Source organism: Mobula birostris, chromosome 3 (genome assembly GCF_030028105.1).
Source record: "Mobula birostris isolate sMobBir1 chromosome 3, sMobBir1.hap1, whole genome shotgun sequence".
NCBI lineage: Eukaryota > Metazoa > Chordata > Chondrichthyes > Myliobatiformes > Myliobatidae > Mobula > Mobula birostris.
This window is the reverse complement of record NC_092372.1, coordinates 53,777,026-53,792,154: the sequence shown is the minus strand read 5'-3', so window position 1 is coordinate 53,792,154 and position 15,129 is coordinate 53,777,026. Positions and strand designations below refer to the sequence as shown.

The 15,129-nt window shown below is 42.9% G+C and overlaps 1 protein-coding gene across 3 annotated transcripts in view; it reads right to left on the bottom strand.

Annotated features, from left to right (window-relative positions):
* The window catches only part of mtmr7b (myotubularin related protein 7b), an 80,606-nt gene that overhangs the window by 1,313 nt on the left and 64,164 nt on the right, over positions 1-15,129 (bottom strand). Inside the window, exons 8-11 of one of the 3 annotated variants that reach the window (XM_072251814.1) lie at positions 10,914-11,114; positions 6,496-6,636; positions 4,282-4,408; positions 2,241-2,296 (exon numbers count right to left, since the gene is read on the bottom strand). In XM_072251814.1, coding sequence (XP_072107915.1) covers positions 2,241-2,296; positions 4,282-4,408; positions 6,496-6,636; positions 10,914-11,114 — 525 coding nt within the window. The remainder of the gene's footprint in view (positions 1-2,240; positions 2,297-4,281; positions 4,409-6,495; positions 6,637-10,913; positions 11,115-15,129) is intronic. The other 2 variants (XM_072251812.1, XM_072251813.1) reach the window with 2 other exon arrangements.

Here is a 15,129-nt window from a genome sequence, read left to right as displayed (position 1 = left end):
CTAAATCGTTGCTTTCTTGATATTATTCAATAGAGGTAAATTTTTCAAAGATGTTACAGTTAGATGGCACAGCCCATTGCAAGCTGTACTTGGGAAGGGAAGGCCAACGACTATTCCCATTCAGGGATTTGAAAAGTACAACACCGATATGGCATTGTATTTCCCCATCAGAAGACGAAGGTAGTGGAATTTGATAAAGGTACAGTGGGACATAAGCACAAGGGAGTGGAAATCCAAAGCAAACACACACAAAATGCTGGAGGAACTCAGCAGGTCAGGCAGCGTCTATGGAAATGAATAAACAGTCGATGTTTCAGAACAAGACCCTTCTTCAGGGCTGAAAAGTAAGGGGGACAACGCCAGAATCAATAAGTGAGGGGAGGGGAGGGGAGGGGAAGGGAAGGAGGCTTGTTAGAAGATGATAAGTGAAGCCAAGTCAGTGGGAAAAGTAACAGCTGGAGAAGAAGGATTCTGATAGGAAGGGAGAGTGAACCATGGGAGAAAGGGAAGGAGGAGGGGACCTAGGGAGAAGTGATAGGCAGGTGAGAAGAGGTAAAAGGCCAGATTGGGGAATAGAAGAGGGGAGGGAATTTTAACTAAAGGCAAAATCAAAATTCATGCAATCTGGTTAGAGGCAACCCAGAGGGAATATAAGGTGTTGTTCCTCTGCCCTGAGGGTGGCCTTATCTTGGTACAAGAGAAGGCCATGTCAGAATGGGAATGGGAATCGGATTTAAAATGTTTGACCACCGGACCCCCATCTTGGCACAAGAGAAAGCCATGTCAGAATGGGAATGGGAATCGGATTTAAAATGTTTGGCCACCGGACTGTTCCACTTTTGGCAGCTGGAGCAGAGATGCTCGACGAAGCAGTCCCCCAATTTATGACGTCTCACCAATGTAGAGGAGGCCATATCGGGAGCACCGGACACAGTAAACAACCCCAGCAGATTTGCAGGATAAGTGCTGCCACACCTGGAAGGACTGTTTGGGGCCCTGATGGAGGTGAGGGAGGAGGTGAACGGGCAGCTTGCAGGGCTAAGTGCGAAGAGGGAGAGTAGTGAGGAGGGACAAATAGACAAGTGGGTCATGGAGGGAGCGATCACTGTGAAGAGCAAAGGAGATGAGGGGACAGAGAGAGAGCAAAGATGTGTTTAGTGGTACGATCCCTTTGGAAATGGTGGAAGTCATGGAGGATGATGTGTTAGATGCGGAGCCTCAGAGGATGGTAGGTAAGGACAACAGGAACCATCACTGTTAATGAAGCAAGAAGATGGGGTTAGCACAGATGTTCGGGAAATGGAGATGTGGGTGACAGCAGCATCAATAGTGAAGGAAAGGAAACTCCGTTCTTTAGAGGAAGAAGGCATCTCTGATGCCCTAGAAAGGAAAACCACATCCTGGGATCAGGTGCTGCAGTGATGAAGAAACTGAGTAAAGGGACTAGCATGTTTACAGGAGACAGACTTTTACGGGAATGGTGGGATATGTTTGGCAAAGGATAAAGGAACTGGCATCTGTTTTAAACTCACATTTTTGGACGTGGGCCTTGCAGGGGATGGTTCGTCTCCAGCTGTCATAAAGGTGGTGTTAGTGAGCCACCTAGTCCTGCTGGTGTAATTATTCCCACAATGCTTTGGTAAGAAGGGAATGGTGATACTACAGCATAGCAGGATGACATCTAACTTTGAAGAAAAACCTGCAAGTGGTGATCTCCTATCCCTGCTTCCCTTGTCATTGAGGATGGCCAATATTTGACCTTCCCTTGTTGCCACTGTGTGAATGTGTCCAACTGAGATCCTGATCAATAGTGGGTAGAACAAAATAGTACGGCACTGTAACAGCCCCTTCAGCCCACAAGGTTGTGCCTATCCAATTAAATTAGTCATGAAATGGGCAACCTAACTAATCCCCTCTGCCTACACAATGTCTATATCCTTAAATATTCCTCACATATCTAAATGAAGTTTAAAAGTCTCTAATATTTCTGTGTCTACCACCAATCCAGGAAGTGTATTCCAGGCAACCACCGCTCTGTGTTTAAAAAATCATCCTCCACATCTCTGAAATTACCTCTCTCACCTTAAAGGCATGCTGTCTGATATTAGACATTTTAAACCCAAGAAGAAAAAAGATACTGTCTACTCTATCAATGCCTCCCGGAATCTTATAAACCTCTATCAGATCTCCCCTCTGCCTCCGCCACTCCAGAGAAAACACCTGGTTTATCCAACTAACACTTGGCCTCAAGTCCATGCAGCATCCTGATAAGCCTCTTCTGCATCCTCTCCAATGCCTCAATATCCTTCCTGTTATGGGGCAACCACAACTGTATACAATCATCCACATGTATTATAAAACTAATTTTTATAACTTGCTAACTTTTGAATTCAGTGCCCCAACTAATAAAGGCAAAGCATGCCATGCAGCCTCGAACCACCCTACCAACCTGTGTAGCCACATTCAGGGGGCTATGAACTGGGACTTGGACTCCAAGATCCCTCTGCTCATCAACACTGTCAAGGGTCTTGCCCTTAGCAGTCTACTGTCTCTTTACACCTAACCTGCCAAGGTGCATCCCTATTATATGCTGCACCCACAGCTGACCTTCAGTACCTTGTGTAAGACTACTGTTTAAATGAGTATGTATTTAAATGAAATACAGAACAAATTGGAACACTACCAATACTTCTACAATACTGTAAAATAGTGTAATAGTTCATAATGGTTATCAGAGGAACTTATCGGCCCTGTTCTTTTGATTGACTGTAAATGAACAAAATCAGCGCAGACATCTAGTGCAGATAATGGACTGCCTTCATACAATGCTTTAGACTATTGCATCCTCCAAATCTTCATTTTTATTGTAAATTCAAGATGATTATCAATTCCTTTGTAATTTCTAATTTGTTAAAGTAGTGAAATTATTTCATTTTCTCTCTTGGCCTTTTCTGGCATCTCCAAGCCTGAATGTTTGAAACGACAATGAACAAAAACAGTAGCGAATTCCCTTACTGCTTACTTCTCGTCAACTATCAGTGGCAAAAATCACTGCTTTGTGAACACAAGCACACACAACTAACGCTATTTAAAACAGATCGCTCTAAGTGTTTAATGGTCACACAAATGCACGTAACTGATGCTAATTAGAAACTGTTTGGTAACAGTCTCTTGCCCCAATTAAGCTACATAGTGTCCCAAATAAATGAAGGGAATCCCGGCTACTTTCTTGATCTAGTTTTTGTTTTTTAAGAGTTCTCCCAAATAAGCGGCTGCCCCGATTAACCGATAGCACAATTAACCGGAATCCACCATGTACACACATGGTTCTGGAGTGATGGTGTGTTGCATCATCAGCACAATGGTTAAAAGGGGCTCCCAACCTTTTTTATGCCATTATCCTATCCGAGGGGTCCATGGACCCTGGGTTCAGACTCCTGGGTTAAACTATCAGTAAAGGCTGCCTGGGTTTTAACTGCATTCCTGTGAGTATATAACACTATAATCTAATCAAACTCTTATAATAATGAATAGAATAGACCTGAGAAAAAAAGCTGTTACAAAATTAGGGCTGGGCTGTTCATGGGCACTTCCAGAATGCAAAGGATATCAGAAGTTAAGATCAACTCACCCTATGACTAATGAAGCTCGACCAATGGAAAATACCAGTGCTGTGATTAGTAGATTTTTATTGGTCAAGATCATTGACAGTTATAGAATCAAGTTAAGCAGAGTGTGTTAAATTATTGACCAGCGGCTACCTAAATGATTCCTGGAAAGTTTGAGGGACTAGGTGACTTGTTTCATTTTTACACCATCATTTAAGGTGTATTTCTAATTTTTATGAAGCTCCAGCAATTGCCCAGATATGGAGATCTACACATGAATAATATCTATTTAACTGAATTCCCAAAGAGTGACTAGCTCCTTTTAACCAGCAAGAACTGTATTTACATTAAAAGAGGCAAACATAGATACCGATATTGCCTTTTTTTAGGATTAAATACCTTTTGGATTATATTGAAAACCTCCTGCTCATCTATCACAATCCCCCAGCAATATTTCAATATCATTGGCACTTACATGGTGCCATCAGTAATTTCCACTATTGTTCATTTCATAACTGCTGATCATACACTTACTTAAGAACAAATCCAACCCTGACTTTCATGGAACATTTCTGACCTGCTGACCAACTCCGTAGTTACATTCTCTTTATTTTTTTTATTTCACTATCTTAACCACAAACTCCCATGGTCATTTATTAATTTAAAAAAGTACCTCCTCCAACATTTCAAGTTCCTCCTCCAGCTGCTGGGTTTCCTCTTTCACAGCCATCAAAAACTCTGTAACGGACTGTCGAGGATGCATCCCCTTTTCAAACCGGTTGTACATACTCCTCCAAAATCTGAGTGAAACAGAGCTTTGTAATTAGTATTTCCAAATGCAAAAAAATTAATTGAGACAAAGTTTACCATTTGACTTAGGAAATGATGAAGAAAGTGTTCTAAAATGAGATTTTTTTTAAAAAAATCCCCAGCAAATGCTGAAATTTTGAAGTAAAAACAGATCATTTTGGAAGCATCTGGGGGGGGGGGGGTCACACAGCATCGGTGGAAGGAGAAGAATTACATTCCAGTTCTGGTGAAGGGTCTCAAAGCTGAAATGTTAATCTTGGTTCCTTCTTTCCACAGACACTATTTGACCTCCTGAGAGTTTCTAGTATTTTCAGTTTTTTTTAGGATTCTAAAGCAATTTTTTGCAGAAGTCTGTAGATAAGAAATTGAGTTGGAGCAATTATTTGTTAAAAAAAAAGTATGATTATACTAAATTGCACTAAATCTTCCATACATAGGTAGTACCTATACAAAGTGCAGCCTGAGGAAGGCAATATCTATCATCCAAGTTCTCTACCTTCCATGCCATGCCATCTTTTCACAGTTGTCACTGGGCAGGAGGTACAGAAGCCTGAATTCCCACACCACCAGATTCAAGAACAGCTACTTCCCTTCAGCTATCTGGTTCTTGAACCAAACCTCACAACCAAACAAAAGTGTGGAATGAGCTGCCAGTGGATGTGGTGCATGCAAGCTCAATTTCAACATTTAAGAGAAGTTTGGATAGGCCCATGGATGGTAGAGATATGCAGGGGTATGGTCCCAGTGCAGGTCGGAGGGAGTAGGCAGTTTAAATGGTTCGGCACAGATTAGAACTGCTGAAGGGCCTGTTTCTATGCTGTACTTTTCTATGTCTCTGTAACTCTAACAATCATCTCAGTGTAGCAGTACTATGACTACTTTGCATTATAAGTGGCTCTTTTTTGTTCTAATGTTCTTTCTTGCATATGTTTAATTTATGCTTTTGTTGTGAATGCTATGTATCTGATGCAATGTGCTTGTGCTGCTACCGAAAGTAAGTTTTTCATTACACCCATGCACGTACTTGTGCATAATAAATTCATCTTTGACATATTTCCTATCCTTACTTCATATTCTTACTTCCATACTTCATGCTTGCCTTTTCCAATATTCTATTAATGCCTGTTTTATCCAGGATAGCTAACTGATGAATCCAAATATAATCATGTTCGGTTTTCCTAAATTCAGTGATAACATTAAGACGAAATGGGGAAATTTGTGGTCATGAAACCATCTACAAATATCAAACTTGGTCTCAGTACCAGGAATACCAGGATAAATTCCCTACAAGGCCGTTTTATGTGTGAATGAAAAGATGTATGGTGATTTTTTATTTTGTATTTGTATTTTTTGGATTATATTGACAATGAAATATTCATTTGTGAAACTATCAGTTCACTGAGGAATGAATGAAAATTATCTCTAAAGTCCTACAATTTCACAACATTTATTGACAATATCAAGAGGAGTCACTTGGTAAAAAGGGCTAAAAAATGACGTTAATAATGTGGTCATCCATGTCTTATTACTAATGAGCAATTTGGGCAGAATCTTCCAGGAGCAAAAAAATTAGAAAATGCAATAAATTAGAAAATGTACCCAGTTACCAAAAAAAGTGTTAGTGTTACAGAAACTATGATAGAGATGACTATAAACACGAGGAATTCTGCAGATGCTGGAAATTCAAATAGAGATGACTAAGCATTATTAACCATACCATGTGAAAAACTTGACTCACAGTTCAGAATTTAAACAAGCAATCTAGACTGCAACTTTAGTTTGGTGCTTCTTAGGTGACTGTTCTAATTAGAAATGAAACACGAGACACATCTGAATGGATACAATAAATCTCATTATGAATACTTGCATTTCTGACTGTTTCTAGGACATCGTTGTGCACATATCATCTGGAGCATTTTCTTTCAAAACACAAGTAATTCAACAACAATTCATTATCTATCAAGTGTTTTGAAGCAGTTTAAAGATATTACAACACAATATCAATGCAAGGGTTCCCCTTTCTAATCTGTCCTCGAAGATGCTGAGGCAAGATAATAATGAAATGTAACACCAATGCACCAACCTGAAATTAGATGGAGCTGTTTGTGGCCTCAGAACTCCTTGAGTTTGACTGTGATTTTGTCTATACAAGGGATTTTTGTAATCCGCACAACTCTTCCACAGATGAGCCCAGAGTGAATGAGTTTTCTCCTGAATCCTGTTGAAAAAGCAAAAAATTACAACATAACTAAATACATGTCCCTTCAGAAAGAGCAAGTTGTTACAGTGATTCTACCTGTAAATACAAATTTTATTAAATTACCACATGATGATCTGCAGCAAGTTTGTATTAGGTGTGTCTGCACAAATTCATTGGTGTCTCACCGGAGTAAAAATTAAAATATCCAGAGATCAGTTTGCGAGTTTACCATCTCAGCTATGGTCATCATGGGCAAAAAAAAAAATTCTAGTCAAAGTGAGAAATTTGAGATGAAAACCATCCAGAGGTAAACTAGAAGGGGTTCTTGTCATTCTTTCACCCCCTCAGGTCTAACCCCAAAATAATGAAAGGTAAAATTTTATCCCCATCTCATGAATCCTTATTTGTACTAGAAACTACTGCCACTAGAGGGAGCTAGAATTTTAAAAAAAAACACAATCTGGTTGATAATGAATATTGATAGGCATAATTTCTCTCAATGCAGATGAGAGAAGAATTAGCTGGAACCAACTGTAGGTTGATTCCACAGTTAAAAATATAGACAGTATGTTAAAAGCCATTTGATACCAACAACTCAACTTCTGTCACCTTACTATTACAAAATTAAAAAGGTGGTTGGAGTTAGCTCATTTGTATAGTTTGCCAAACTCAGGGATAAAGTTTCCAATTTTGCATATTTTATGAAGTGGACCAACATGCATTTTCAGATTTGTCTGGGGATCCAAGATGGAGCGGGTGAGACGGACCATCATGCACAAGTCCCTGGACAACAGCGGCAAGAACGTCCCCAATGTCGCCCTCACCCTGATGGCCGGCTTCGTATGTGGCTGCATCAGGTTATGTGTAAAACCCAGGTATGTGGGCACCAAGTACCACTATGTGCCCAGGTTCTACCTGTCGCCCTGGCTACGAAGGATGGGTCTGGCCCCACTCCCGCGCAACACCCCAGTCAGCTGGTTGTTGCCGGCATACCTGTCCTACGTAGCAAAGTTCTTCCAGGAGAACGCCTTTGACCACAGGGCCATCAGGCAGTGGTCAGCACGTAGTGTCCTGCAGGCACTGCAGGAGAAGGACGTGATGGACACAGTGGGGTGGTTCCCTGAGCAGACTGTCCAGTTCATCTGGCAAAATGCCTTATTGCCAGATCTCACCAACAGGCACCAAGACCTCGCCTGGCTGGCGGTGAGAGGGGTCCTCCCAGTCAGAGCCCTCCTGTACGCCCGGAACGTCGTCTCCGCACCCCACTGCCCAAGGGAGGACTGCAGTGAGGAGGAGTCTGTGACCCACCTCTTTGCACACTGCCAGTTCGCAAAGAGGGTGTGGAGGAAGATGGACGGGCTAGTGTCACGTTTTATCCCCAGCAGCTGCGTAACAGAGGACTCTCTGATCTACGAGCTGTTCCTGGGGACGCACATGGAGACAAACATCCGGTGCTGCTGGCAGATCATCAACTCGGTGAAAGACGCTCTATGGTCGGCCCGAAACTTGATGATCTACCAGCACATGGAGATGTCGGTGGGAGAATGCTGCCGACTGGCACATTCTCGGCTGCAGGAGTACGTGCTGAGGGACGCACTGAAACTTGGTGCAGCCACCTCAAGGGCTCGGTGGGGAAGGACCACAGTATAGGTTTCTCCACCCGTGGGAGTGGGAGGGGTCGGTGGGCGGGGAGTATACCCCTCAACAATGATATAGTAAGCTGAACTACTGGAGTGCCACGTGGGTGGCTATAAATACGGATATGTACTGACTATAATGGAAACGTATGTAAAGGATGAAAAGTTATTGAATGGTTTATTGTATATATTTATATTTGAATAAAGTATATTTTGAAATAAAAAAACATGCATTTGCAATTGCACTGATTAGGTTAGGCTTTAAATTTCACACAAATTCAATTGCCTAATCACAAATCTGCAAATGAAAAGCAAAAATGTGACAAAGCTACTGAATTGTAGGGTAACATAACACGGCCTTATTATCGCAGTTGAAAGTCAGCTTTTTAACAAAATTTTGGATTTTCAATGTGTTCCATTCTCCACTTTAAAGCAACCAAACCTTTTTTTAAAAAATGTATTTGGTCACAGGATGTGACATAACTAAAGAGGCTGACAATTAATACTGCCAGGTATGTCTAATTCCCTCTTAATGAGAGTGGCTTAGTTGGCCATTTCAGTGGAGTTAATTGCACAGGTCTGTATGGAGTCATATACTGGTCACACTGGGTAATGATGGTAGATTTCTTCCCTTTCCAGACTTCAGTGAAAACAACAAAATAATCTATAGCAAACCACTTGTTTTATTAATGCACATTAATCAATTTCTTAGTAATTTAACTAATGGTACAATGTTTTATGTCCTTGTTAGATTAGTGAAGTGCACAAAGAGTGTACTTCAAAAATCTTTGCAAACTAGCGTGCTCATTTAAAATTCAAAGAACATAAAAATTTTGCAGAACTTACATTTAAAAGTTTTTCATTAATTTCATCCTAGATAAGCCAAGAGAACTAAGAACAAGTGGGAATTTGACTTCCATTTCTGCAGTGCTCATTGCCCAGAAAGACAACTTAATTTGTTTGCCAGTCTCCAGCAGCCCAACTCCTTTAAATAATCTCTCTATTCTAATTTAATTATTAAAATCCTTCACCAACTACCAGAGAGATGATAACATTTTCCAACTACAAAATTATGAATTGCCTATCTAAAATTCCAATCACCATTGGAAAATGTGATCAAAGAAAAATGTTCTATTTCACACCATTTGCCTACCAATGCAAAACTCAGTATAGGACTACGCTGGTTTTAATAATTCCTTTTAATGTAATTAATTGCTTTATGGAAAAATTTGTATTATTTTTATGGAAAAATAATATTCATCCAACTATTTTCTGCATTTGTTTTGCTGATTTAGTAAAACGATTGCTTTTACGTCAGGAGTTTAAACCATAATGTCAAGAGTTAAACACATAATCTAAGCTGGAATTTAATGTTGTATCCATAAACATTGCATTGAAAGAGGATGACACCTTTCAAAAGCTGTCAGCCTCTTCAACATTTTGTATTGCATGTAAACATCATGGGCAGATGGAATACATTGTTGGGAAGTGTATGGTCATGTACATTGATCATGGGCAGATGGAATACACTGTTAGGAAGCGTATAGTCATGCACATTGGTAGAAGGAATAAAAGCATTGACACATTTCTAAATAGGGAATGAATTCAGAAATAGGAGGTGCAAGTGATTTGGGAGTCCTTGTGCAGGATTCCCTAAAGGGTAACTTGCAGGTCAGTCAGTAGTAAGGAAGTCAAATGCATTTCATTTCCAAAAGACTAGAACATAAAAGCCAAGGTTGTAATGTTCAGGCTTAATAAGGCAATAGACAGACCATATTTGGAGTATTGTGAGCAGTTTTCAGTCCCATATCTATGAAAGGTGGTGCTGGCATTGGAGAGTGTCCAAAGGAGGTTTATGAGAATGATCCTAAGAATAAATGGATCTGGGCCCGTACTCACTGGAGTTTAGAAGAATGGGGGGGGGGGTGCCTTATTGAAATCAACTGAATATTGAAAGTGCTAGATAGAGTGGACATGGAGAGGATGTTTCCAATAGTGACACAGTCCAGGATCAAAGGCCGAAGGGCACAGCCCTTTAGTACAGAGATGAGGAGGAATTTCTTTCACCAGAGGGTGGTGAATCTGTGAAATTCATTGCCACAGAAAGCTGTGGAGGCCACGTCACTAGGTAAACTTAAAACAGAGGTTAATAAGTTCTTGATCAATTGGACGTCAAAGTATCAGGCACATGCCAAAACCTACTGAGAAAAGTACACAGCTATACATCCCACAGTTACCTGGCTACACTGCTGTACCTTTGTGGATTCAGACTGGTGAATTCAACTACAAGCCCCACTCACCTAATTCATATTAGCATCCCAATGGAGAATCACCCTTGGTATCTCAACAATCATACATTTGTTCTACACAGCTATAGTGACCATAGTGTTATAGTGCTGTTATATACAAGCCCTCACCATCTGAAGACCAGCAGGACAAGTGCGTGGCGTAATAAGGAATGTGTAAGCTGCATGATTCTCGTCTTTCCTGATCTGACAATGGGTCATTGACCTGAAACATTGTCTTTCTCTCTGCACAGATGAAGCCTGGCCCAATTCCTGTTGAGTATTCCCAGCAGTATCTGTTTTTTAAAAAACTGTCAGATATTCAACATATGCAAGCTTTCTTTTCCTTTTCAAGTTTTAAAATTCATCTTACCTCTGCTCTTTGCTCTCTTTACTGTTGTTGCAAATAAAGTTGCCAAACTGGCAGGAATAGACATGATGATGAATGTGCACCAGAAATCTCTCATTGAACTCAAAGGCACACGGAAATTGTTCCATCAGCTGCCACACACAGTCAAAAAACTGATCAATGACTGGTGAAACCTCCCGGGGGTCACCATCCAGGTGGCTGCATCTGGAAAGGGCAAGGTGAAGTCAGGTTATTGGAAAACAAAATATTTTTTAAAAATTAGAAATATAGAAAACCTACAGCACAATACAGGCCCTTCAGCCCACAATGCTGTGTCGAACATGTACTTATTTTAGAAGTTACCTAGGGTTACCCATAGCACTCTATTTTTCTAAGCTCCATGTACCTATCCAGGAGTCTCTTAAAAGACCCTATTGTATCCACCTCCACCACTGCTGCCGGCAGCCCATTCCACGCACTCACCACTCTCTGCATAAAAAACATACCCCTGACATCTCCTCTGTACCTACTCCCAAGCACCTTAAAACTGTGCCCTCTCGTGTTAGCCATTTCAGCCCTAAGGGAAAGACTCTGACTATCCACAAAATCAATGCCTGTCATTATCTTGTACACCTCTGTCAGGTCACCTCTCATCCTCCGCCACTCCAAGGAGAAAAAGCAGAGATCAGTCAACCTATCCTCATAAGGCATGCTCCCCAATCCAGGCAAATTGCTCCATTACGATAGCTTATACCTGAACTCTCCATCAGGATTCGCTGATTAGCCACTTTCTATATGTTCAAAGTAAATTTATTATCAAAGTACATTTACGTCCTGATATACAATACTGAGATTCATTTTCTTGCCCGCATACTCAATAAATCCAACAAACATACTCGGGTCCATGAAAGACAGAACCCTAAAGAGCAGACAAACAACCAATGTGCAAAAGAAAGCAAACTCTACAAATACAAAAGAAAAAAATGAAATAATAATAATAATAAATAAATATGCAATAAATATCAAAAACATGAGATGAAGAGCCCTTGTAAGTGAGTCCATAGGTTGTAGGAACAGTTCAGTGATGGGGCGAGTGAAGTAGAGTGAAGCTGAAGTTGAACCCTATGGTTCAAGAGCCTGATGTTGAGGGGAAATAACTTCCTGAACTTGGTCAAACAACAGGAATTCTGCAGATGCTGGAAATTCAAGCAACACACATCAAAGTTGCTGGTGAACGCAGCAGGCCAGGCAGCATCTCTAGGAAGAGGTGCAGTCGACGTTTCAGGCCGAGACCCTTCGTCAGGACTAACTGAAGGAAGAGTGAGTAAGGGATTTGAAAGTTGGAGGGGGAGAGGGAGATCCAAAATGATAGGAGAAGACAGGATGGGGAGGGATGGAGCCAAGAGCTGGACAGGTGATTGGCAAAGGGGATACGAGAGGATCATGGGACAGGAGGTCCGGGGAGAAAGACAAGGGGGGGGACCCAGAGGATGGGCAAGGGGTATAGTCAGAGGGACAGAGGGAGAAAAAGGAGAGAGAGAAAGAATGTGTGTATAAAAATAAGTAACAGATGGGGTACGAGGGGGAGGTGGGGCATTAGCGGAAGTTAGAGAAGTCGATGTTCATGCCATCAGGTTGGAGGCTACCTAGACGGAATATAAGGTGTTGTTCTTCCAACTTGAGTGTGGCTTCATCTTTACAGTAGAGGAGGCCATGGATAGACATGTCAGAATGGGAATGGGATGTGGAATTAAAATGTGTGGCCACTGAGAGATCCTGCTTTCTCTGGCGGACAGAGCGTAGGTGTTCAGCAAAGCGGTCTCCCAGTCTGCGTCGGGTCTCGCCAATATATAGAAGGCCACATCGGGAGCACCGGACGCAGTATATCACCCCAGCCGACTCACAGGTGAAGTGTTGCCTCACCTGGAAGGACTCTCTGGGGCCCTGAATGGTGGTAAGTGAGGAAGTGTAAGGGCATGTGTAGCACTTGTTCCGCTTACAAGGATAAGTGCCAGAAGGGAGATCAGTGGGGAGGGATGGGGGGGACGAATGGACAAGGGAGTCGCGTAGGGAGCGATCCCTGCGGAAAGCAGGGGCAGTGGGGGGGAGGGAAAGATGTGCTTAGTGGTGGGATCCCGTTGGAGGTGGCGGAAGTTACGCAGAATAATATGTTGGACCCGGAAGCTGGTGGGGTGGTAGGTGAGGACCAGGGGAACCCTATTCCTAGTGGGGTGGCAGGAGGATGGAGTGAGAGCAGATGTGCGTGAAATGGGGGAGATGCGTTTGAGAGCAGAGTTGATGGTGGAGGAAGGGAAAAAGGAGGACATCTCCCTCGTCCTGGAATGAAAAGCCTCATCTTGAGAGCAGATGCGGCGGAGACGGAAGAATTGCGTGAAGGGGATGGCGTTTTTGCAAGAGACAGGGTGAGAAGAGGAATAGTCCAGATAGCTGTGAGAGTCAGTAGGCTTATAGTAGATATCAGTGGATGAGCTGTCTCCAGAGACAGAGATAGAAAGATCTAGAAAGGGGATGGAGGTGTCGGAAATGGACCAGGTAAACTTGAGGGCAGGGTGAAAGTTGGAAGCAAAGTTAATAAAGTCAACGAGCTCAGCATGCGTGCAGGAAGCAGTGCCAATGCAGTCATCAATGTAGCAAAGGACAGATACCAGAATAGGCACGGAACATAGATTGTTCCACAAAGCCAACAAAAAGGCAGGCATGGCTAGAACCCATACGGTATCAACTCTGCTCTCAAACGCATCTCCCCCACTTCATGCACATCTGCTCTCACTCCATCCTCCCGCCACCGCACTAGAAATAGGGTTCCCCTGGTCCTCACCCACCACCCCACCAGCCTCCGGGTCCAACATATTATTCTGCGTAACTTCCGCCACCTCCAACGGGATCCCACCACTAAGCACATCTTTCCCTCCCCCCCTCTCTGCATTCCGCAGGGAGCGCTCCCTATACGAATCCCTTGTCCATTCGTCCCCCCCATCCCTCCCCATTGATCTCCCTCCTGGCCCTTATCCTTGTAAGTGGAACAAGTGCTACACATGCCCTTACACTTCCTCTCTTACCACCATTCAGGGCCCCAGACAGTCCTTCCAGGTGAGACAACACTTCACCTGTGAGTCGGCTGGGGTGATATACTGCGTCCGGTGCTCCCGATGTGGCCTTCTATATATTGGCAAGACCCGATGCAGACTGGGAGACCGCTTTGCTGAACACCTACGCTCTGTCCGCCAGAGAAAGCAGGATCTCCCAGTGGCCACACATTTTAATTCCACAACCCATTCCCATTCTGACATGTCTATCCACAGCCTCCTCTACTGTAAAGATGAAGCCACACTCAGGTTGGAGGAACAACACCTTATATTCCATCTAGGTAGCCTCCAACCTGATGACATGAACATCAACTTCTCTAACTTCCGCTAATGCCCCACCTCCCCCTCGTACCCATCCGTTATTTATTTCTATACACACATTCTTTCTCTCACTCTCCTTTTTCTCCCTCTGACCCTCTGAATATACCCCTTGCTCATCCTCTGGGTTCCTCCCCCCTTTGTCTTTCTCCCCAGACCTCCTGTCCCATGATCCTCTCATATCCCCTTTGCCAATCACCTGTCCAGCTCTTGGCTCCATCCCTCCCCCTCCTGTCTTCTCCTATCATTTTGGATCTCCCCCTCCCCCTCCCACTTTCAAATCTCTTACTTACTCTTCCTTCAGTTAGTCCTGACGAAGGGTCTCAGCCTGAAACGTCGACTGTACCTCTTCCTAGAGACACTGCCTGGCCTGCTGCGTTCACCAGCAACTTTGATGTGTGTTTCCTGAACTTGGTGTAGGTCCTGAAGCTGCTCTACCACCTTCCTGATGGCGGCAGCGAGAAGAGAGCGTGGCCTGGGTGGTGGGTCACCGTTGATGGAAGCGACTTTCCTGTGGCAATACTCCATGTAGCTATGCTCAATGGTGGGGAGGACTTTAGCCACACCCACTACTTTTTGTAGGATCTTCTCTTCAAGTGCGTTGATGTTTCTATAGCACGCTATGATGCAGCCAGTCAATATATTCTCCACCATACTTCTATAGAAGTTTATCAAAGTTTTAGATGTCATGCCAAATCCTTGCAAACTTCGAAGGAAGTAAGGATACTGCCGTGCTTTCTTTATAATCGCACTTACATGCTGGGCCCAGGACAGATCCTCTGAAACGATAACACCAAGGAATTTAAAGTTTCTGA